Source organism: Melanotaenia boesemani, chromosome 24, assembly GCF_017639745.1.
Source record: "Melanotaenia boesemani isolate fMelBoe1 chromosome 24, fMelBoe1.pri, whole genome shotgun sequence".
NCBI lineage: Eukaryota > Metazoa > Chordata > Actinopteri > Atheriniformes > Melanotaeniidae > Melanotaenia > Melanotaenia boesemani.
Window position 1 is genome coordinate 22,273,896 of NC_055705.1, and position 25,412 is coordinate 22,299,307.

The following is a 25,412-nucleotide window of genomic DNA, read 5'->3' on the forward strand; positions in this document are numbered from 1 at the left end:
ACTTCCAGCTGAACAACAGAAAACAGGCTTTTAGTGGACGGCAGATTTACTGTGAGAGACAATGGCTGTTGTTTATACTCCAGTGGAGGCAGAAGGCTGTAAAGACACACTAAAGGCTTTAATGTGTGTTGGTGCTGTGTATACACACTGCTCAGATTACTTACTGCTGATCAGTATGTACAATATATGTACATAGGAAGTATTTAAAAATCAGCTCGATTTGCACGAGGGAAAAACTTTGCTGCCATGTTCTGCGTCTTCTCACCGCCCAGTCGTCGTGCTTTGGAAACAGCTTCCTCTCTGCTGTTTCTATGTGATGGAGAGATTTTCCTCAACAGGATGTTTGCCTCGGTGCTAGATAAGCGCTGTTTTTAGACCTCGGAGTTGTACGTAGTGCATGAACTCACAGTCCTGCTCTCTGGATCAGGTGTAAAGCGGTAATCTAATGCCTGCTTTTAACTCAGGGGATGAACCAGCATTGTGTCGACACATAACAGACACGTGATTTGTTCCCATTTCTTTTGTTTCATCTTTAAAAAACAGCAAAGATCAGAATAAAGAGTCAGGACTAAAATCTATCTACAGCAGATGAACAGGACATGAAATCCAGCAAAGACCTGAACCAGGACCTGAGAGATTCATCTGGACCTTCATTTGATCCATCTACTGTTGGCCGAAGCCTCATCAGAAATGGTCTCCATGGAAACGAGGCTGTCAAGAAGCCGTTCTTAATGAAAGGAAACAGGGAGAAACAGCTGAAGTATGTCATATGACACAAGAAGCCGGACCTCAACAGGTCTGATGGAGGGATGGATCCTCCTTAAAAGCTGGACCTCAGCAGGTCTGGACTTCGGACTTCGACTTTATTGAAACAGTGTGAGATCATCTGGACAGAGAACAGAACAAAAGGCAGAAACATCCAAAGAACAACTTTGGAAAGTTCTTCAAGGATCCTGAACAACTGTTCCTGAAGACTCTGTGGAGGATTGGTGGGAACAAATTTACATTTTAGCAATAATCACGTGTCTGAGGACAGTTTATTAATATTTAATTAAAGTAATAATGGAAAACATTAATTATGGGGCACCACCGGAGTAAACTGGAAACTAACGACTGAACTATTCCTGAAAATTCCTTAAAGGCGGGAAAACAAAGCTTGTCTAAGAGGGTTCAGATTGTGGTGAAGACCAAATATTCACTTCTAAACTTGTTAGAATCACAAACTCATCATTTTCCATTTTATATAATAAATCACTGCATGTATTTCCTGTTTTTCTGGAAGAAATGCGAGGCGATTCCTGTACTTTATAAAGCCTGAAACTGCTCCTTCCTCTTCCCTCCTTTCCTTTATCTGCTTGTTCAGTTGTAGCAAGAACACGTCATTTCAGATGTTTCCGTTACTCAGCTGTTTACCTTCCAGCGTTATGCCTCAGCTCCTCCCTTTGCACAGGAATTACTTGTAAAAAGCTCGTCTGTGTGGGTAAATCACCGCTGATGTAGGACGAGAGCAGAGCTGACAGGTGCTCGGTTGCAGGAGGATTTTTCACGTGTTGGCTTATCTGTTCTTCTCGGGCATCTCTCTCTACTTCCTCTGCCTCTCTGAATCCATCGCTCTCCTTGCCTTAATTTGCTGTCGTGTTATTGAACATGTCTGGCCTTTTCCTCCCGCCTCCTCGTTCTCCTTGTCCTCTCTGGTTCTTTTTTCCATGCGATAAATGCTTCTGGGCCTCCTGCAAGGCTGATGGTAGAGTACCAGATCAGCCATGTGATGACGAGTTAAGTCCAGGAGGAAATGTGGGACATTCATGTCTATTTTTAGTCCTGCTGGCAGAGGGGAAGCCCAGGTACAGCAGCAGTGATCCGAAAACATAATCCCAAATTTAAACTGAGAATTACACATGCATCAGTCAGTTCTGGAGTCCTTTAGTAGTGTGTTAGTTGGGGTGATGAGTGATGAGTGTTTCCTGTCTAGAAGACACAAGATGCTATGATTCATGTCTCCCCTGGGCAATGTCGAGGCACGGTGTAGTCAGAGGGGATATTGATTTTCTTTCTCTTCATCACACATATTTGTTTTCACAGCTAGACAGAGACCAGACAAGATTAAGACATAAAAATCTGTCAGATAAAAGAGCTCATTATTTACACTAACCGTCCATCTTCTAGTACCTGGTCAAACCTCCTTTTAATTCCTGGTGTTATAGATGAGGTTTTTCTCCTTATTGACATGACAGCATCACACAGTTGCTGCAGGTTTGTCGGCTGCATCCATGATGAGAATCTCCCGTTCCACCACATCCCAAAGCTGCTCTACTGGACTGAGATCTGGTGGCTGTGGAGGCCGTTGGAGTCCAGTGAACTCATCGTCATGTTCTAGAAAGCAGGTGGAGATGATCTGAGCTTTGTGACATGGTGCATTATCCTGCTGGAAGTAGCATCAGAAGATGCTCCACTGTGGTCATAAAGGGATGGACATGGTCAGCAACAATACTCAGGTAGGCTGTGCTGGTTAAACCAGGCCACGTTGGTACTAAGGGGCCCAAAGTGGACCAAGAAAATCTCCCCCCACCATTACACCAGCAGCAGCCTGAAGCGTTGATCCAAGGCAGGATGGATCCATGTTTTCATGATGTTTCCAGCAGATTCTGAGCCGAGCATCTGAATGTGGAGCAGAAATGGAGACTCATCAGACCAGCAATGTTTCTCCATCTTTTATTGTCCAGTGTTGGTGAGTGTGTGTGAATTGTAGCCTCAGTTTCCTGTTCTTAGGTGGCAGGAGGCACCTGGTGTGTCTTCTGCTGCTGTAGTCCATCTGCTTCAAGGTTGGACGTGTTGTGTGTTCAGAGATGATGTTCTGCAGATCTTGGTAGGAACCAGTGCTTATTGGACTTCCTGTTGCCTTTCTATCATCTCCAACCAGTCTGTCCATTCTCCTCTGACCTCTGACATCAACAAGACATTCTGGTCCAGATTTTCTCTGTAAACCGTAGACATGGTTGTGAGCTAAACTCCTAGTAGATATGAAATACCCAGACCTTAAATCCTCTTTCTTTCTTTGAACTTCACTACACGTCTTCACCATGTCTACATAACTAAATGCATTGAGTTGCTGCCTTGTGATTGGCTGGTTAGATATTTGTGTTTAGAAACTGAACTACATCAGCCATGTTTTTGCTTCGTGCAGCTTGGAACTACAAGCTCTCAGTACTGGTTGATTCCTGACTCTCGCTGCAGTCATGCGAAGGAAAAGAAACTGCTTACTGTGGCTCTCTGTAGGGAATACTTGCTTCATGCAAACAACCAGCCTCCGTGGAGAAGTTGAGGGGCTCTTTAGTCCTCCTCTCTCATAAATAACAAAGAGGATTACTCTCTTCGTCAAGCACCACTCCAACTCGCTGGACTTAAACACAAATTATTGATGTGTGTTTGTTTCCTAATGAGTTTTGCTGCATGCTCTGATGATGTGAAATAAATGTGTTTCGTTTGAATTTTTCCTTTTTTTAAACTTTTCTATTAAGTTTATTTACTTCTTTAAATGAAGAAGACGAAGGCTTTGCAGCCTTCCGTACACCCGATGTCAGCCCGCCCACAGGAACGTGGTAACATGTGTTTTCTCTGACACTTTGAACCCAGTTCAGGTCTCATGATGGGTCTGTAGGAATGTTTGGCTCCTCCAGAGAAATGCAGATGGTGACAGTTATTTACAACCGTGTGTCAAAGGCCAGATGAACCCGAGACCGGAGCTGGACTTCATCAAAGAGACTGTCAGTGAAAACTACACCAAGAGTTAACATGTCATCACCTTTAGATGAGGCGGTAGTCCTGCTTTTAAAGATGGTTTTTGTAACTTTACTCTTCAGTTTTTAGCCCAAACTGTTTTTCCCTCCTACTTTGACTAAAAACGAGCATCCATACAACATTGTTTACAAAAAAACTATACCAGTCCACATAAAAATCACACAGACACAACTGAAGGACTTCCAAGAGCCAAACCAAACCTGGTCTGGCAGCGCCCCTGAAGCCATGTTGGCCAATCAGAAGGCTGACAAAAAATAACAGCTTTAAAATAATCCTACAGAAAGTATATTTATATCCAAACATGTAAAAAGATATTTCATTTAATTGATTTATTCATTAAATGTTTATATAATATTTGTATTTGCATTTATTTACTCTAAAAATATTTATTTATTTAGCATTATTTAATTTTTTTATTTTATGTAACATTTATTTATTAGATTTTTTTATTTTAGTATTTTTATTTTTTTTATTCTACAGTCATTTAGCAGAGTCTTTTATCCAAAGCAACTTACATTTGAGAGTAAGAACAACACAAGCATGAATTAAAAAAAGATGGGACGTCATCATTAGGTGGTAGTCAGACTGCTGAGAGTCCAGTTGGACCCAGGTGCAGGCAGTGCAATTTTGTTTGTGTGTGTAAGTCTTATGTTTAATTGCAAGATCACGATTTCATCACACAATATTATCTTGAGCATAAATGCATGCAGCTTATTCAGTACTTGGTTGAGCCAAAGAGCTGGACAAATCTTTCTAACTCATTCCGACGAGTAGAAGAGTTAAGCTAAGTGTGGAAATGCTCCATAAACAACTGAGTCTTTAGCTTGCTTTTAAAAGTGGATAAGGACTCTGCGGATCGGATGGAGTTTGGTAGATCGTTCCACCACCGGGGAACAACAGAGGAGAAGAGTCTAGCTACTGATGTGGCGCCACCTTGTGGTGGGAGCACTAGGCGTCTTTCACTGGCAGAGCGTAACTGTGGAGAGGGAGTGAAGCTCTGGATTAAGGAGTGGAGGTAGACCGGAGCCGTTTGGGTTATTGTTTTGTAAGCCAGAAGCAGAGCTTTGAATCTGATGCGCTGCAACTGGAAGCCAGTGAAGAGCGATTAGCAGCGGAGTGACATGAGCTCTTTTGGGCTGGTTGAAGACCAGACGTGCTGCTGCGTTCTGGATCATCTGCAGAGGTTTAACTGAGCATGCAGGCAGGCCAGCCAGTAAGGAGTTGCAGTAGTCAGTGCGTGAAAGGACCGGAGCCTGGACCAGGAGCTGGGCCGTGTGTTCAGTCAGGTAGGGTCTGATCCTCCTGATGTTGTAGAGAGCAAATCGGCAAGATCGAGCAACCGAGGCAACATGGTCCTTAAAGGTCAGCTGGTTGTCTACCATGACACCAAGATTCCTGGTGGTAAGGAAGGACTGGCTGGACAGACAATAAGCTCGGTCTTGGACAGATTTAGTTGAAGGTGGTGATCCTTCATCCATGCGGAGATATCAGCAACATGCTGATATTCACATTGAGATGATGTGTCGTCATATGGAAAGAAAGGAAAAGCTGAGTGTCATCTGTATAGCAGTGGTAGGAGAAACCATGAGAGCTAATGATGTACCGAGTGTGTATAGTGTATAGAGGTGTATAGTGAAAAGCGAAGAGGGCCAAGCACCGAGCCCTGAGGCACCCCTGTTGTCAGCCTATACGATCTAGACATTCCTGAAGGATCTTCCTGTGAGGTAGGACATAAACCACAAGAGGACAGATCCTGAGATGCCAAACTCCGAGAGTGTGGAGAACAGTATATGATGGTTGACCGTGTCAAAGGCAGCAGACAGGTCCAGCAGTATAAGGACTGAGGATCAACCAGCGGATCTGACAAGGAGAGCAGTTTCAGTAGAGCGGCCTTGCCTATAGCCAGACTGATATGGATCTAACAGGTTGTTGTCTTGGAGGAACTGTGAGACCTGACTGAAGACGGCACGCTCTAGTAGTTTAGACATGAATGGAAGCAATGAGACCGGCCGGTAGTTTCCAACCTGGGCTGGGTTGAGTGTGGGTTTCTTCAGCAGCGGGGGAACCCGAGCTTGCTTGAAGGCAGAAGGAAAGACACCGGATTTAAGAGAGGAGGTGATAATATGGGTTACTGCAGATTTGATTGTAGGTAAAATACTCTGCAGGATGTCAGAGGAACAGGATCAAGAGGACAGGTTGTGGGTTTTGAGTTGACTAGAAGTTTAGAGACTTCGTCTTCTTTTATTGAGCGGAAAGAGCAGAGTGAGCCACCAGTAGCTGGTTTGGTAAGGCTGAGTTGGATTTATCTTTGTTTACATTAATTAATCAGGTTTTTTTTTTATTAAAACAACATTCTTCTTAATTTATTTGAACATAATTTTAATATTAATTTACTATTGATTTTTATCTAAACGTTATTTATGTTAACATTTATTTAACATTTCTTTTATTTATTTATATTAACATTATTTAATTTTATTTAAAGTACATTTTTATTCATGTTAAGAATTATTTAATTTGTATTTATTTATTTACTTAAAAAGTATAAATGTGTGAAGTAAAACAAGCGCACCCTGAAGAAGGTGAGGACGATTTGTTGAATTATCTCGTATTCTATTGGCTGGAGGAGGTTTGACAGACAGCTCGTTCAGCAACCCAAGAGAGAGGAAAAAATATCCAAGAGCAGAAGTTTTGAGAGCAGGAAAGTGTCTGAGTGTGAGGGAACGAGACCAAGTCTGAGCAGAGTTTTGAAAGGAGGAACAATATATTTGAAAGTTGGAGGGACTTTCTGATTGTGACAGCAAGATGATATTTGAGAGTGAAAACCAGAAATCTTGCTCTCAAAGCAAACAATAACACTCTTGATTACAGATAGAAAAATACCCCCATAGCAATGTCTATTAATACATTCATTTTACATCATTTAAGCCTCATAATCTGACAGCTGAGGCTGTCCTGGAAACATCATGTCTGCATGCTGACTGGGATTAAAAGCTTCAGCTTCTATGTGTAGTTTGCTTGGAGTTTTAAGGGTTAAAGACAACCTGCTCATAATGGACGGGTCCTCCTATTGTTCTGCTTTATCTCTGCTGCTTTAACCCGGAGGCCAAAGAGAAATCCTCTGTCCCAATGCACCCTCCTCATCCTCCTCCTCCTACCAACCCCCCTCACTCATAATGCATCTCCTATGGTGCATTATGAATGGTGCACCATAGATAGATGGTATCTATGGTGCACATTTTTTATATGATACGACTAAAGTGCGACTTGTGCATATTAAGTTTTAAAGGGCACAGTTTTGATTGGTAGAAATTATTATTATTTTTTTTATTTTTTTTTATTTTTGGCTGACCCGAGCAGCACTTGGTTGCTTCCAGAGCCACGTCAGCAGCTTGTTGTGACTGCCTTGCAAAGAGTCCTTATCTTTGTTGTTGTAGCGGCTCAGCTTTGACACCGCTGACATTCATTATCTGCGGATGCAGTCGGACCCAGATGTCAGCGTTTAGCCCACTTGGCAGCTCGCTGCGTTTTTCTTTTTCCACTTCCCACTTTCTGTCTTTTCTTCCTCACGTGCTCAGAAAATAAAAGAAATCCAGTTTTTGTTTCATTGATTTCGCCATCAAAGTAAAACTTGACAAGGTAGATTTTGGGGCTCATTGGAGATTTCGAAGTGATGATGATGAAATAATGAAACCAAGGTGCAGCTGCTACTGGATATATTTTAGTTTCTTCTTCATGTTCTCAGGATGACAACTGGGGCGAGACGACCACAGCCGTCACCGGCACATCAGAGCACAGCCTCTCCCAGGAAGACATTGTTCGCATCACCAAGGACCTCGAGGACAGCGTGGGGCTCGACTGCCGGCGCTACCTCACCAGGACCTTGGCCGTGATCTTGGGCCTGCTGGTGTTCCTCACGCCGCTCGCCTTCCTCGTGCTCCCCCACCTCCTCTGGCAGGAGAAGCTGCAGAGCTGCGGGACGGCCTGCGAGGGCCTCTTCATCTCCGTGGCCTTCAAGCTGCTCATACTGCTTCTGGCTGTCTGGGCGCTCTTCTTCAGACCGGCGCGGGCAGGACTTCCGCGGGTCTTTGTGTTCCGGGTCCTTCTTGCTGTGCTGGTGCTGCTCTTCGTAGCGTCTTATTGGCTCTTCTACAGTGTCAGGATACTCGACTCACAGGTGTGTTAAACAAATCCTGTATGGAGCTCAGACAGAGACATAAGTGTTGTTACTTGTATGTCCTTATTTGAAATTGTAAAAAGTTCAGATACAAACTAAATCTACAAGCACGGATTATTTCTAACAGTTAAAAAAAAAGTAAATTTTAAAAGTCACAAAATTAAAGTTAGAAAATCTAAGCCTGAAAAAAGTCATTTTTCTAAGTAAAGAACTTTTGTCACACATTGTACAACCCTGCTCAAGAACCAATCAGATTTCTCTGTTCCCTGACCAATCAGAGGGCTTCGATTGTCCTCAACCAAACTTTATGTAATGTTGGAAAGAACCTCTATGACTGTTGTGTCTCTATTAGCTAATTCCACTGAGTTTTATTTATCCATAAGCTCTTTAAACATTAAGGATGTAAGCATCTTGTGCTGCCCTTGGTCAACTCTCCTGGTGATTGGCTGGGCATTAGAGACGTCTGATTGGTTCTTAAGTAAATGTGTGAAAAGTGGGACAAATGTTTTGTACCTGTAAAACTTGACTTGTATTTCCAGACTTGCAGATCAAACCGTACTCATAGATGTGATCTGTACCATAACTCCATAACGTTACTGCTTTTACTGTAAACACACAGACTGTAACTAAAACATAATTTGTCATTTAAACGAGGAGCTCAACACAAACAACCAACACAGATATTTGGTTTTCCTCACTGATGTGTGTTTACTGACTAGGTCATGATATAAAATCCCTCTTGGTTTCTCTTTCAGAATGTTTGAGGAAGGTCTAAGAAGCTTGCACTCCTTTGAAAACTGTCTTAATGTTCATATGCTCTACATCAGGGGTGCCCAAGTTCGGTCCTCGAGATCTACCATCCTGAAACTTTTAGATGCAACCCTTCTCCAACACGCTTGAATCAGATGTCATCTGCATGTCATTCAGCTCTGCAGAGGCCTGGCAACGAGCCAGTCATTTGATTCAGGTGTGTTGGAGAAGGGTTGCATCTAAAAGTTGCAGGATGGTAGATCTCGAGGACCGGACTTGGGCACCCCTGCTCTACATCTAGTCTCACATGTGTTTAATCTCCCATTTTCTTCCTGCAGGGGAATGCCATGCAAATTCATTGCTTTGAAATGTTATTGCACATCATTTGTTGGCTGTGCATCCTCTACAATTATCCAGAATGTTCAGTTAACTGCTTGGAAATGTCCGTTTGTCCCTGTTTGCAGGATGAGAACTACCAGGGTATCGTGCAGTACGCCGTGTCACTGGTGGACGCTCTGCTCTTCATCCACTACCTGGCCATCGTCCTGCTGGAGCTCCGGCAGCTTCAGCCATGTTTTTCTGTGTGCGTCACGCGATCAACGGACGGAGAGACGAGGCAGTACAACCTGGGACAGCTCAGGTGAGGCTGATGGAAAAATCTCTGACATGGATTCAAAACTTCAAGATGTAATTTCATTTAATTAATTCTATATTTTGCAGACATTTTATTTATTTGATTTATTTATTGAATATTTATTTATTTAAAATGAACATTTTAAATGTGTTTTAATTAATAATTTGTTTATTTAATATTCTATTTTTTTAACTCATGTTAACATTTGCATTTATTTATTTAGCATTATTTGATATTTGTTTACATTTTTTTAAATTTTGTTTATGTTTTTCATTTAAACATTTTAATTTATGTTAACTTTAACATTAATTTTATTCATGTATGTTAAAATTTATTTAACATTTTATTCATTTATTTACATTAACATTAATTTATCAGGTTTTTGTTTTAAGTACAAAAAATTTTTTTTGAATACAATATATTAATATTTTTTCATTAACCGTTTTTATTTATTTAACATTTTTATTTTTTGTTTATCATAAATTTATTTAATTTTTTTAACTTTAATTTTTGATTTTTAATGTAAGCCTTAGTTATTTATGTTAATGTTTATTTCATTCTAATTTGTCAGTTTTTGATATTAACCGTTATTTCTTTAGTAATTCTAACACACATTTAATATATTTCCATTGACACAAAGACAAGTCATTATGTTTTATCAGCTTTAATATTCTAATTGTTTTAGTTTTTCAGAGGAATCTGTGTCCATCTTTGCTAGATTTTATCTGCTTATTATCCTGCCGTTGTCGTCAGTTTGTCTTTTTCATGATTTTAATCTCAACATGATTTTATATTTGTCTGCTGGTGTCATGATTCTGCTATGATCCCATGATGCTGTGATTCAGGATCCTGTGATCGATTGCATCACCATGATGGCAGTATATGTCTCGTCCAAAATGTCCAGTATCTTCCTCTGCATCAGTGGTACCTTCATCCATTCCACATACAACGATGCATCTTCCAAACCATCAGACACATTTGCAGCTCTCACCAATGACAACCACGATTATCTTCTTTATCTTTGATATATTGATTAATGCATTGTTTTTTTTCCCAAAGCGGCTGAAAGTTGGACCACAGATCACGTGTCCACTGTTTTTCTGTTCACCTTAAAGAACTTACTGGTTTTGATATGTGGCTTCCTTCATGTGCAGCAGTTTTAAGTTGCACTTTTAGATGCAGCAGCAGACTGTTAATGAGTGAAAATGGGTTTTGATGCTACACCAGGGCCCATATGGCCATCTGTAATGATCAAGGTGACATGATTCTTCTTCCAGTGTTGCCGGAGGGCACAAAGTTTACAACATCCAACAGGGATTTCTGTCTGTGTTTGGCTTCAAGCATATAAGACTCAAAAGTTTTAGATCTATCTACAAAATTGTGCACTGTAGATGTTAAAAGACCAAAGTTACTTATGATCTTGCACTGACAAGTATTTGTCAGTATATTGATTAAATGTATTGATTCTCTGACAAATTGGCGCTCCACAATCTATCCCGCTTAGATAAACTTAAACCTTTAATGGATGCTGCTTTTATACAAAATCCTGGCACCCTTCCCCGTCATCTCTTCACATTTGGACAACAGGATAGTGTCAGTAGTATATCATTCTAACTTTTCTACCTTTGCCTTTATTCTTTTTCGGGCATCAAAATCTAAATGTCAAATGTTCTAAATAAAGTAAAACTGGTCAGTGAAGACACCAGAAATAATTACTAATAATTAATAATAATAATTAACTTGGAACAGATTTAAAGTTTTTTTTAGAAACGTTCCCAGGCTTTCTGGAAACAGGATTTCTGTGATTCTCGACCTGCAACTCTTGACAGGTTGTTCAGGTTGTTAAGAGAATTTACAACCTCTTATGGCTGGAAATTCTGCTCCACTGTCATTCAGGTGCAAATCGTCCTCTGCAGGTTTGCATTGTTAGCTTATTTCATTAGCATAGAATAGATAACTTAAACTGTTTTGTCAGAACAAGACAGCAAGAAATCTGTGTGGCTGCGAGTCAAGATGGAAGACAGATAGAGGACAAGACGCTTGTAGAGACGGCTGAGCTGATGAAGCTGATTAGGGGATGGAGGAGGAGACGAATGGGACGGAAAACAGTAAACATGGGCGAATGAAGGCAGAAACTGGGACACCTCAAGTCAGAGACATGGATAAATAAAAGGTTTAATTACTCAGAGATTTGAGGAAGGATTTCATATAATGAAGTCAAGGAAAGGAGACGTTTCCCAGAAGGGAGCATAAATGATCAAGAAGGTAGAGGCTGGGGGGAGGGGAGTCATGCTAGGAGAAAAAAGAGAGAAAGGAAAGGGAGGAGAAGACTTCGGAGAGGAAACTCAGGAGGAAGAGGGTGGAGAAGAGAGGAAACACCCTGAAGACCAAAGCAGGGAGAAACCAAAGAACCAGGATTTAATACTTAATGGGAGGGTGAGGTTGAAGAATCTGCCTGCATGCATGCTTGTGTGTGTGTGTGTGTGTGTGTGTGTACAAGCACATAGGAGAGAACAGCTCAGACTAGGCCAACCGGGTTTTTATGACCTTATCGTCTCAGAGGGAAAACAGGAAAAGTCCATTTTTAGCTAAACACAGCAGCACTTGTCTTTCTCTCTTTTCTCCAATCCAACTTTATTTATAAAGCACTTTAAAAACAACCACAGTGGGCCAGAGTGTTCTGCAGAAGAATAAATACACAGTGATGCAAACAATAAGAAACAATAATGTAATAGCAGTGATCCAGTCCGGTAGTGATAAAAGTTTGGAATACCGTCTCAAATCGCTGCCTTAAGTGAAAAAAGTTTGACTTTACGATTACCTTCACTGTCAAGTTTAAAATTCATAGAGGTTTATGACTAGCTTGTTGTACTGAGCCAAAGAACCCAGATCTGAAGATATAGAAAAAAGGTAGTGGGTCTAATACTAAACCTTGTGGGACCTCATATAAGAAAGGAGCAGAATGTAGACCTATGGTACTGCTCCCCACCCAATGCTCCAAATAACCTGTTAGTATTTTATAGTCCACAGTATTAAAAGCAGCAGTTAAATGAAGAAGTAAAAGAACAACACAGTTTGTGGTCATTAGCTAATAAAATGTCATTAAATACTCTCAGAAGAGCCGACATTGAGCTGCGTTGGGTTTTAAAACCTGTAGGAAAAGCCCTGAGGAATATTAGGCTCAGTGAGCAGGAAAAAAGAAAAAATAATGCTCCTCGATGGCTGGAATAAAGCCAATAAGATGTTTTTTGATGCACAGTGGCACCAAAAGCAGCTGGGTTGGAGTTGGTTTAGTGAGGATAGCAGGTAAATAGTAGCAGGAATAACTGGAAATGAGGAAAAAGCACCTGGAGGAAAAACAAAACACTGTTGGTAATAAATTCTGTGTTGTTGTTGTGGTTGGCTTTTATGGTGATACATCTGTTAATACATCCACTTTTAGTCTCATAATCTGACAGCTGAGGCTGTCCTGATTAAAAAATATCTGCATGTTTACTGGGATTAAAAGGTTGAACTACATGTTTACAGGCAGACCAAAAATGGCAGAAAAAGGCTTTGAGTTGTTAGGATTAAACCCGGATTTCTACATCTCAACTCAGAATACCTTTGGTCAATTCAAACAGAGCTCAAGAATCAAGCTTCTGATAATTATTTGCTTTGGTTTAAAGATATCAGAGAAGCGTATGTGCGTAATGGGCTGGTCGGTGTGTTATCTGCCTTGGGGTATTGTTCTTTACTAAGCTGTGACATCCATCCCGCTTGGCCGGCAGCAGGCCTGGCTGCGCTCTGTTGTCCGTCTGTAGCTGCAAACACACAGCTAATTACAGCTCCCTGCAGACTGCAGCACAGCATCTGGTCAGCCTTGTGCACATCGTGCACGAGTAACCGCAGACATGAGCGGTGTGTGTGATTCAGGGAAACACAGGCGTAAGTGTGTGTTTAGTTCTCTTGGGCAGTTTCTTATGCGTTGGCTCTGTTGGTGTTCATCATCTTGTTTTTCTGGCAGCCGGCCATCGTCTTCTGATAACGCCTGGGGCCCAGATAGCTCGTCTCTGTCTGCTCTGGTTTCGATGCCATTCTGAAGACCAGAGGAAGCTTTTTTGTGCTGTGTGGAGTCGGGTATGGGACAGACTCCTCATGTCCGGCATGAGTTCTTGCAGAATGGCAGGTGACTGTCCTGACTTCTTGCAAGTAGCTGAGTTATGATCCAACTGGTTTGACGGCTCATTTTGCTCTGTTTAATAATCTGTTGGAGTCTAGAAATGGCCGAGGATGACTCAGCGTTTACATAAACAATGATCCTGCTGGACTTCCTTAAGATGAACATCGAAGCGTTATCACATTCCCCGCTGCACTTATGGCAGAAATGAGCACTGCCAGGTGCTGTTTGTTTGCCTGCCTTGTGATTGGATATAATTGAAAATCTACATGGCTAACAGACTTCCAGTTGATTCTTAGGCACTAGACTCTGTTTCTGTCCTTGTTTAATGCTCCAGTAGTGCAACCCCAACTCCTAAAAAACAGGTAGGATGCTATGAAAAATATATTGAAGAAAAACAGAAAGGAATGATTTCCTAATCTTATCAAGTCATATTTTATTTACAGTATAAGATAACCAACACGTCACATGATGAAACTGAGACATTTTACCATGGAAAATATGAGCTGATAGTGAAGCAACACATCTGGAAAAAGTAGTTCCAGGGTGGTGTTCAGCATGGTGTGGCATCTCTTCTTCAAACAACTATCTGGAAACGTCTGGGAAGTGAGGAGACCAGTTTCTGGAGTTTTAGGAGAGGAATGTTGTCCCATTCTGGTCTGCTGTAGGATTCTAGCTGCTCTACAGTCCTGGACCTTAGTTGCTGGATTTCTGCTTCCATGATGGTCCAGATGTTGTGTACTGGTGAAAGGTCTGGACTGCAGGCAGGTCAGTTCAGCAGCCGGACTCTTCTCCTGTGAAGCCATGCTGCTGTGATGGATGCAGGATGTGGTTCAGCATCGTCTTGCTGAAATCTGCAAGGCCTTCCCTGAAAGAGACGTTGTCTGGATGGGAGCAGATGTTGCTCTAAAGCCTCCATGTACTTTTCAGCATTGATGGAGCTTCACAGATGTGGAAGCTGCCCACGCCATAGGCACTAATGCAGCCCCATCCCATCAGAGATGCAGCTTTTCACCTGTCCACTGATACCAAGCTGGATGCTCCCTCTCCTCTTTAGTCTGCAGGACACGCCGTCCATGCTTTCCACAAACTAGTTCACATCTTCATCCAGGTTTCCACTTTGCCTCAGACCATTTTAAATGAGCTTTGGTCCAGAGAAGACAGAAGAAGCTGGTTCTGGATCCTGTTCACATCTGGCTTCTTCTCTGCATGATGGAGCTTTAACCTGCTTTGTAGGTTTCAGGGTGAACTGTGTTCACAGACAGTGGTTTCTGGAAGTCTTCCTGAGTCCATGCAGTGGTTTCCAGTAGAGAATCAAGTTTGTTTTTAATGCAGATGATCACCAGCATCCAGCCTTGTCCCATGCACACAGAGATTCCTCTTGATTCTCTGTTTTTTTGATGATATTATACACTGTGGATGGTGGGATTTTCAAAGTCTGAAGAACATTTTTGTGAAATTGTTCCACAGTTTTTAAAGCTAGTTGTTCTCAGATTGGTGTCCATCCTTCCATCTGAGAGACTCTGCTTCTCTGAAATGCTCCTTTTATACCCATTCATGTTACTGACCTGTTGCCAGGTAACCAGATTAGTTGTCAAATGCTCCTCCACTTGATTCTGATTTGTACCAGTTACTTTTCCAGCCTTTTGTAGATCCTGTTTCCAACTTTTTCCAGATGTGTCGCCGCCATCAGATTCACTATCAGTTCATATTTTCCATGAGATGGTAAAATGTCTTAATGTATCATCTGATATGTTGTTTATGTTCTATTGGGAATAAATGATGAGATTTACAAATAATATTACATTTTTATGCTCATGTAAAACATGTGCGTGTGTTCTTTCAAAACCGTCACTTCAGCAATAGTTCATTGTTTTTTTAAAGGTGAATAATGAAGGATTGTTCATCTCTTTAAATAATAAAACCATGACATCTAAATGTTTTGCTTCTTTCTAGATATCTATTCTCTTGGTCAGCATATATATACAAACTGATCCTAACCTTGTCTGTAAAGCAATCAGAACATTTGCTTTTTAAGTGCGATAGCCTCTGGCCATGCTGCCATCAGCTTGTTGACATGTGACCATCATCAGATGATGAAGCAGCGCGAATGAATGAGTTTTTAATGCTGGATGGATTTTGTTTGTTTGTCATAAAGCAATTGAGCCATTACTTAAAGTACGGTTTGTTCATAGGCAGGAAAAAATAGCAAAATGAGGTCAGGAATATCTGAAGGAGCGTTCATCGCTGGGTCAGGGGTCACACTGCGGTCCTCCTTTTGGGATAATAGGAAGCTCATGCTGTAGGCTAGAGCTGCTCTTGTTTGTGTATATTAGGTTAGCTTCCCACGTGGACAAAAGGATGACACATGACACCATAAATGCTAACACATGTCTGAATACAGCCAGTGTGTATGTGTGTATGTGTTTTTATCAATGGAGACAAACACACTATAAAAAGAAAGCAGTGTTATGCAGATAAGTTGTGATGTGTTAGTTAACAGCTGCCAGCATCTGTCTTCCCGTCAGCCTAACACAGGTCACTGACCTCTGCTCATGGTGTCAAAGCGGAGTTATTACAGCTGCTCAGGGCTCCGTACTGTAAACTACTGTGGTAAAAACTAGCATGCTAATGTTAGCTGACACCAGCTTATTTCTACGTGTCTCTCAGAGTAACATCAGATGTTGTTTTTAGTAATAAAATATTAATAATTCCTGTATTTACACTTCTGTTTGTCATGCTTTGGTCTTGCCTCATCCTGAGAAAATTATATAGCTCCACTAAATGCTAAATGTTATCCTGTGTTCAGTAGCTTTTTGTTTAGCTTGGTGGATGTTTAGTGCTTACATATCAAAATTAATCACTTCTATCCTCATGCGTATTTCCACGACCAACATTTAAATTTGAATTAGGACAACAGGTGTATTAATGTATTAACCCAGTGGGATCTAGGCTATAATTGGCTGTTTTTCACTATTGTTTCAGCTTAAAAACAGTTTTCCTGCCTTGTTTGGTTTCATTCTTTTCAGCACAACCTTGTGTGATTTTACAGTTATTAACACGTTAGACCAAAAATCACACAACTTTATTGTATAATATAGTTATAAACAACTATTTGCATCAAAATGTCTATGGCTGCTGTAGTTACCATAAAAGACAAAGGAATCACAGATTGGACATTTAGTTTTAGTCCTCCTGTCCATCAAGAGGCAGTACTTCAATCTGCTTTTGGTGGATTTTGGTTCACCCCAAATGGCCACACAGACCACCACCATCTACTGCGCTGCCTCATTTTACGTCTCTTTCTGAGAATGTACGTTGTTGTGACCTCCACCATCACCATTGTTTGTTATTGTCAAATAGTGCATGCATTACCTAACAACCATTGCAACATAAAGGATGCACGAGAAGTATGAGAACGTTTTAAACGGACGTAAGAATTTACATAGATAACAGAAGCATAAATGAAACCTAAGATGTCCTCTTTACTTGGGAGCTCCTGATAAGACAAAGAAGGAAGCTTTCGTCCTGTGGGTTTTACTGGCTTTTCCAGGGTCTTGCCAAACTTTAGTTAAGTGAACACTTCAAAACCCCAAAAGCTTGTTATTCCATCCTGCTGTGTTATAGTCACCACTTCCCACCATGTGAGTGTAACTCACCGTGAACACAAACGATGCAAAGCATCATGGATGGCTCACAGGCAGCACACAACACACTCTTTAATCATGAAAAATTTAATTAAGCCATCACTTTCATTTTGTCTTCCTGATCAGACGACTGTATAAAACTTCCCGCTCTTCCAAACTCGGCTCTTAGTTGAGCCGAACAAGCAGGCAAACAGTGATGTTTTCAAACACTAAAACAAACTTTATAATTAATATAATATATTTATAAGTTTAGCTGTGACTGTGCTGTGTAACAGTTCCAAAAGAGACTTGAAGTCAGTGAACCGACACAGTGAAACACAAGAGTATTTGATTTAGAGCATGCTAATATTAGCTTATCACCAGAAACCGCTGGTTATATCAGAGCATTTTGGGATGTCGTGTGTTAAATTATGGATGGGTCCATTTATGACTGACTCCTGGAGGAGCACAGAGGTAGTTATATTATAAAAGAAGTCATGATTTATAGCATAAAACATGTAAAAACACCTACTTGTGTGCAGCCGGTTTAATAATACTTGGCTATAAAAGACAAGACGTGACACGCTCTGATCTGCAGTGTGAAGGATCAGGGTCTTAACTATAAACCTGCTGCCTCTAACATTTTCCTGTCTCTTGTCACCTCAGCCATCACTTCTTCTGTCTTCACAGCTTGACTATTTTCACCATCACATCTTCAGGCTTTCTCCCTATAAACTTGTTTTACTCTTTTTCTCTCATCATTTTGGCGACATCACCTCTAACCTGCCGAACATTTGTCAGAAAGAGCTATGAAAATGAATCGTTAAGGAAATGTAGAAATCTAATTTTGAATGAAATTAAAGTTCCAGAGAAATTATTTTATTTTGTTGTTGTTGTCTTGATTGTCAACTTCTTTTATTATATGAAGCGCAGCACCAAGCCACTGTCTTCATTCAGTTTTGTCCATCTCTGCAGGATGTCTTCTCTTTTACATGTGTGAGAAATGTTCTGCTATTTTTTTGTAACTTTTAAAGGTATTTCCTGCAAGGGCTTTAACCTAAGTAGCTCTCACGGATCTTTCAGTTCACACCATTTCCACCCCCGCCTCTCTCTTAACTGCTAATACTTGTTATTCTCAAGAACTACTTGAGGGATTTTTTTTCTTATTCCTAAAAAATCGGTTGAAAAAAAGCCAAAAAGTCTTTTCTCGCCTCCTCCCAGCTTTTCTCTGTTCTACGTAGACTTAAAGCAGGGATATCCAAGATTTTGGTATAACAAGTGAAATTCGTCTTGTGGCTAATTTTTCTCACCATCTTCTCCGTCTTGGTGCTCAAGTAGCCTGAGGCTGCTTTGATTTCCCTCGGGTGAAAACACATCTCTGCTTCTTCCTTTGCAGTATTCAGCGGGCAGCTCTGGCCATCATAGAGCACTACTACTGCGACTTCCCGATCCATAATCCTGCTCTGCTTTCCGCCTCCAAGTCCCGCGCTGCCAAGCACCTGGCCGGCCTCAAGGTCTACAACGTGGATGGTGAGTTGGCAGCAGCCCCCGCTGAGGGTGAGTGGGATGCTCAGTAGATTTTCTCTTTGTTTTGGTGAATAAGTATGAAGGGAGCACATTTGTTTTTAATTAACCAAATATTTATGTTGGTAGAACTTTTTTTTAAATTGCATAAAAATATTTTAATAATATGTGATGTTACCTAGTTTTATTGGCTGTAAAGATTCTACCATTAAAAATAAATTATAAAAATAATTTGGTCATTAACCCTTTAAGCCCTATTCCTGATTTGTAGGCCTATGCTCAAAAATTGCATTCCTATAATGAAACAAGTGTCTCTCTGCAACCACAAGTCCCATTTGAATACATTTGGAGTCATAGTGAGAGTAAATATCAATATATGTGTTACTGGTAAAAAATAAATTAAGATGGCACAGAGCACAAATGGAAAAAGTTGCAAGCTTGCCTAAAAAACACTTCCAGGATGAACATGGATATCTCTTTGGAATGATGCAGCTGTAGCTCTAAACCTCTATCAGATCATAGTACAATTTGTGAAGATTATCTCTGCAAAGGTCAATTCTGAATGTGACGTAGAACAAAATTAGGGAGGTTGTAGACAGTTCAGCCATTTTGGTTTAGGTTTCGACAATCTCTTCTCAAAGCTCTGTTGGGGACCTTAGATTTTAAAAGGTTTGTTTTTTGATTATTAGTTGTTTTTTTTATTTATTTATTTATGAAATAATGAAAAATACTTGTGAATTCAATGATATTTCAGCATTTTCAGTGATAACTGCTTTTATAACCCCTCAACACCTGGTCCAAGAAATAATGAGTAGAAAACAATGAAAATTTCAGTCTGAACTCTTTAATTGGCCCAGATGACTGGTGAAAACAAACAAAAGAAAAACAAAGATAAGTTGCATATATGTACTGTTTATTAGTGTTTCAGTGCCAATGGTGTACACCTCGAGGCAGAAAACAGTTATCTGATTTTTAAGCAACAGGGTTTTTACAATAAAGTGATGCAATAGGTCTTAAAAACTGTATCATATATGATACCGTAGGTGTTAAAAGGTCAAACCTCCAGATCGTTCTGTTAAAGGATATATTTGAGGAAGAAAAGCCACTATATCATCTCATGTGAGAACCTCACATTTTGCAACAGCAAACATTTTGACAAGTAGTGAAAGTAATATTTACCAAAATTAATTATATATTATATAAATTATACATAGGATATTTTCTAAGGTGTTTACTGGGGAAATAAAAATATACAAAGTTCCAGATGACATCGTAATTACACCTTTAAATAGGTGGGCACATTTTTGCATGCAAAACTACCAGGAGCTTCTTTGAAGCTAGAAAATAAAACATAAAAAGATCTATGTGATAATCTTACAAATCGAATGAAGTAATTAAAATTACATATGATCTTTACATCTTTTCAAACAGCTATGTTTTCAGTGTCTGTGTCCATCAGCCAAAAACGTGGCAAAAAATACTGCTAGAAAAAGGTAAAACACTGCTAAAACATCGTCAAAATGCATCAATAAATAGCTTAACATAGCTAAAACACTGCTAAAACATAGCTAAAACTAGCTTAAACTGTTAAAACACTGCTAAAATTAGCTGAACACTGTTAAAACACAACTAAACTTAGCTAAAGCACTGCTAGAAATAGCTCAAACTAGCTGAAACATTGTTAAAACAGCTATAACTCAGCTGATAGACGACTAAAACACTGCTAAATCTTGCTGAAACAGCAAAAACACAACCAAAATGCAGCTAAATTAGCTAAAATACAGCTAAGTACAGCCAAAATGCAGCTAAATTAGCTAAAATACAGCTAAAGTACAGCCAAAATGCAGCTAAATTATCTAAAATACAGCTAAAGTACAGCCAAAATGCAGCTAAATTATCTAAAATACAGCTAAAGTACAGCCAAAATGCAGCTAAATTAGCTAAAATACAGCTAAAGTACAGCCAAAATGCAGCTAAATTAGCTAAAATACAGCTAAGGTACAGCCAAAATGCAGCTAAATTAGCTAAAATACAGCTAAAGTACAGCCAAAATGCAGCTAAATTAGCTAAAATACAGCTAAAGTACAGCCAAAATGCAGCTAAATTAGCTAAAATACAGCTAAAGTACAGCCAAAATGCAGCTAAATTATCTAAAACACAGCTAAAGTACAGCTAGAACACAACTAAATCTAGCTAAAACACAGCTAAAAGCAACTGAAACACAGCTAGAGTACATTTAATTAACATACTGCTGTAATGGTCATAAAGTTTTATTCTACGCTGTTGCTTTTGAGGACTGTAATGTACTATATATCATTGGAAAGCTATGCTCCTCGGCTTTTAGAATGCATTGGAATAGTGAAAAATGCTGGAGAGGTTATGGTAATTTATATTGTGCTTGTCATTTTCTGTTGCCAGCAACAGGATGGAAGTGAAAGTGTTTAGCATACAGCGATGAGTCAGCTAACTGTCGCTCGCCTTTTAAGTCTCTAGCTGTGGATTTTCTTGCACTGCTTGAATGTACTGAAACTGTTTGTTGCCTGGAAGGAAGATAATTAAAAAATGTATGTCAGTAATAATCAGCTCAGGTTGTTAATGTGCCACAGCTTAAATTATTATTAAAGTTAGCATGCTCAGTTGATATCCATCTCAGCAATCCCTCTGAATGTCAATCTACTGTCTTTTATGGTTTCTCCTCACACTGACGCTAAACCTTTCAGACATCTTTAAAGCTAAACTGAAAACCTACCTTTTTGACAGTAAGTAAAAGCAAGTCTGCAGCAAAGCCTCCAACACTTTATAAACTCTCCTTTATATGCACTTGAAGTTAAACTCACACTTTCACTCTGCATGCCACAGGCTGATGAGAAGTTCAGTCATCTTCACTACAGCAAGCAGAATGTAACACAAACCCTAATTATCACTGTCCCTTAAGTGTCCTCAAGCTTCAATCCTCTTTTTTCTGCTGCCATTTGTCTCCCTCTTTTCTTCCGCGTCCTCTCAAATTAACAGGACGCAGAAGCAGTGATGGCTGATAAATCAATAACTGTTACTCCGACAGTCTCGTCATCTCTCTCAAGTCTCACCATTCTTCATTTTCGTCCTGCAGCAGCTGCCCAGGGACTCCTCAGTCTCTTTTATCTCTGGTCTCCAGCCACTTTCCCCTTCCTTTCTGCAACCACATGATAGAATAAATAATTCCAAGTCAAGGACAGTAGTCTTTGCTTGATTGGAGGATGATGAAGCTCTAAATGTAAAGCAACCGTAACTTTTATCAGAGTGATTTTGTGATTCCTGGTGAGCTAGTTTCTTTTTTTGTTTGAATCTGACAATTTGTCAAAGAAAGGTGATTTTTATAAAACTGGAACTTAAAGTCCTGAAATGAAACCTAATCAAGTATATAGTATGTTGTTAAAGCATTTCCTGCTAAATGAAAGCACTCTTTCAGAAAGTGATACATGCAACCCGAATAAAGCCGAATAAAAGACCTTCAGATCACATAAGCCCATATTTTAGTCACAACAAAACATACAGAACATAATAAATTTGACAATTTTATGCACAAACTGAGCCCATGTGTAATGTGACGCTTATATAAATGGTCATAGCTTTATGCAAAATCCTGACATCCAAATTTCTCACTTATAAACTGCATCTAATACCAAAAGCAGGGTGGGGTGGAATCCTCCTCGTCTCTGTCTATGAATTATTCTGCTCATGTTTGATTCTTACCCCACATTAATAATTCACAACTCAGCCTGCTTTTAACCTGCATTAACATCAGACCGAGTTCATCAGCAGCTTTCCATCCTAATTCTGAAAATCTAGACTTTTGAAGTCATCCAAGACGCTCATTTAATTAGACACCCCCGTGCCTGCAGAGAGCACCGAATGGCTTGCATGTCTCAAGGTTGTGTTTTAGATTTTTAAAATGTTCACATACTTCTATCCTGTTCGAGGGAATAAAAAAAATGGAATAAAGTTAATGAGCATTAATGATCTACCCCCTTGTTTTATCACATTGCACTTTATGTCGTCATGACCATCCTCTCTTCACCTTTCTACTCCACACAGCAGTCATCTCCATTCGATGTTTTTCCCGTTGCAGGTCCAGGAAACAACGCTGCAGCTGGACTCGCCCACTCCCAGTCCAGAGCCATGATCGCTGCCGCCGCCCGCCGCCGGGACACCAGCCACAACGAGCTGTACTACGAAGAGGCTGAACATGAGCGGCGTGTCCGCAAGCGCAAAGCACGGTGAGTTTTAACAACTGTACGAAGCAGCGAGGACCCTGGCGTTCCCTAATGCTATCATTTATATCATCAGCAGTGCCAGGAACGGTAGTGTGTAGCTCTGTGGGGTAAATTGTGATGGATAGTTTACCCTTTAGCTGATATGCAGAAGTTTTTCATGAAATTATATCCTGTCCAGGAGGGTTATAATCCAGCCACAAAATGTAGTGTTTATTCAGAGACTCTGTCTGGTAAAAAAATCATTATCACTATTATGTTGCTAAGAGACCTCTATTTTTTAACTGGAAATGATGCAGAAGCCACTTCCTGTCAAACTTTCCATCAATCAGAGAGCTCAAATTGACAGTAATGTCCAATTGGAGCAGCCAAAGGTGAAGTGATCAGAAAGTTCTATGTGTTTCTAAAAAGAAGTAAAATAATGCTCCTCTATGGCTGGAATAAAGCCAGGGAGATTTATTTACATGTACAAGACAATTCAAAGTGTTTTACATAAAACATTAAAAGCATTACAGCAGTTTGCAGAAGAAGCATTAAAATATACATGAAAGAATATGAATAGGGTGTGCAAAAATCTTAATAAAATTATATACATTACTGGTCATGAGTTTTGAGAAACATTTCCACTAAATCCAATCGGAAAGTTTCCCAAAACTTGTGACTGGTAGTGTAAAATAATTCTGTTAAAATGACTGGGCTGCTGTCATCTGGTGTGAGAGACATAAAGTTGTGTATCGTCTGCATAACTGTGATAATCGATGCTTCAGTTCTGTAATATTTGACCCAAAGGGTGAAAATAATAGTTGAACAGAAAGGGTCCAAGATTTGACCTCTGGGGACTCCACAAGTCATGGTCTTGGCTCAGATTCATAATAATAAAACCACGGTGGCACCAGTTGGTTTAGTGAGGATAGCAGGTAAATAGTAGCAGGAATAACTGAAAATAAGGAAAAAGTGGAAACATGGAAATAGTTTCTGTTGTGTGTTTGTTTTAATGCCAATATTTTTTCTCCTGAAAGCCAAGACTTGAGAGAATGATGTGCAGATGAGAAAAGATTTGGTCACTGTTGTTATTTCTACAAAGTTCTGTTAGTAATAAATTCTGCTTTCTTCTTCTTGTCGGCCTTTATGCTGCTATATCTATTCATACATTCATTTTACATTATTTTTGCCTCAGAATCTGACAGCTGAGGCTGGAAACATCATGTCTGCATGCTGACTGGGATTAAAAGCTCCAGCTTCTATATGTAGTTTTATATTTAAAGAAATTAATATAAAAGAAAAAACTGGCTTTGAAGGTTAATACTACTTTCTTTGTTTCATCCAGGCTGGTGGTGGCAGTCGAGGAGGCCTTCACCCACATCAAGCGGATGCAGGAGGAGGAGCAGAAAAAGGCTCCAGGTGACGTTATGGACCCTCGAGAGGCGGCTCAGGCCATCTTCCCCTCCATGGCTCGGGCCCTGCAAAAGTACCTGAGGACCACCAAGCAGCAGCACTGTCACAGCATGGAGAGCATCCAGCAGCACCTGGCCTTCTGCATCACCAACAACATGACACCAAAGGTCTGACCCAAGATCTTAAGTAATACTCAACCCCTCCAGTACCAGGAGCAATGGCGTTAACATTTTTTTCACTGGGTGCAACGTCAGGTCTGTTATGTAAATAGGTCTGGTCTCCAGAACTTCTATCCACCTGGAAAAGACCAGATTTACTGTTTCCCATCAAAAATACTTATTTTCTGCCTGATTTCATGGATTTGATTGGATAAAAACAGTCGTTCTGTCTCAGGTATTTCCCCTTACCGTTGATGCTTGGTGAGATGGATGTAAACATGAGCATAATTCTACTGAATTAAAATGAGGATTAATCATGCAAATCAGCCAATCATAGAGTTACGAGGAGTTGCAGAGAAACTATGTGATTCACATGTGAACCACATTTGTAAAACATGGGATCATGTGTGGTTATCATATTTGGTTAACGTTTGAATCACATAAATAATGTGTTTTTGAGATGTGGATTATGTGTGTATCACGTGGTTCACATGCGGCTCACGTGTGGATAACTTGAAAATGTTCGAACATGTGGGACATGTGGTGCACATGTGGTTCACATGTGCATGAAGATGTGAAGCATATGTGGTCCACATGTCAACATGCATTCCATATGTAAATCACCTGTGAAAAACATATAAACGCCATGTGAAACACATGTGATGCATATGTGAAACAAATTTGTAAAATGTGTGTTTCACATGTGTTTCACATGTGAATCATATGTTTTGCAAATGTAGTTAGCACATTTTGCCTATGTGTGAAAAACATGAATAACGTGTTTTACGAATGTGGTACACATGTGTTTCACATACTCTTTACATGTGGATCACATGAAAATGTTTCAAAACCACATGTTTGCACATGTGGTTCACATGTGCAAACATGTGAACCACATGTGGTTTTTCTGAAAGGGCATTTCCATCTTTCTGCATGGACCC

At 40.1% G+C, this 25,412-nt stretch overlaps 1 protein-coding gene across 5 annotated transcripts in view; it reads left to right on the top strand.

Annotated features, from left to right (window-relative positions):
* Positions 1 to 25,412, top strand: part of vangl1 (VANGL planar cell polarity protein 1) — a 62,775-nt gene that overhangs the window by 34,727 nt on the left and 2,636 nt on the right. For 4 of the 5 annotated variants that reach the window (XM_041978933.1, XM_041978932.1, XM_041978934.1 and 1 more), the window contains 5 exons: positions 7,544 to 7,975; positions 9,190 to 9,365; positions 18,541 to 18,701; positions 22,777 to 22,924; positions 24,246 to 24,480. In XM_041978933.1, coding sequence (XP_041834867.1) covers positions 7,544 to 7,975; positions 9,190 to 9,365; positions 18,541 to 18,701; positions 22,777 to 22,924; positions 24,246 to 24,480 — 1,152 coding nt within the window. The remainder of the gene's footprint in view (positions 1 to 7,543; positions 7,976 to 9,189; positions 9,366 to 18,540; positions 18,702 to 22,776; positions 22,925 to 24,245; positions 24,481 to 25,412) is intronic. The other variant, XM_041978935.1, reaches the window with a different exon arrangement.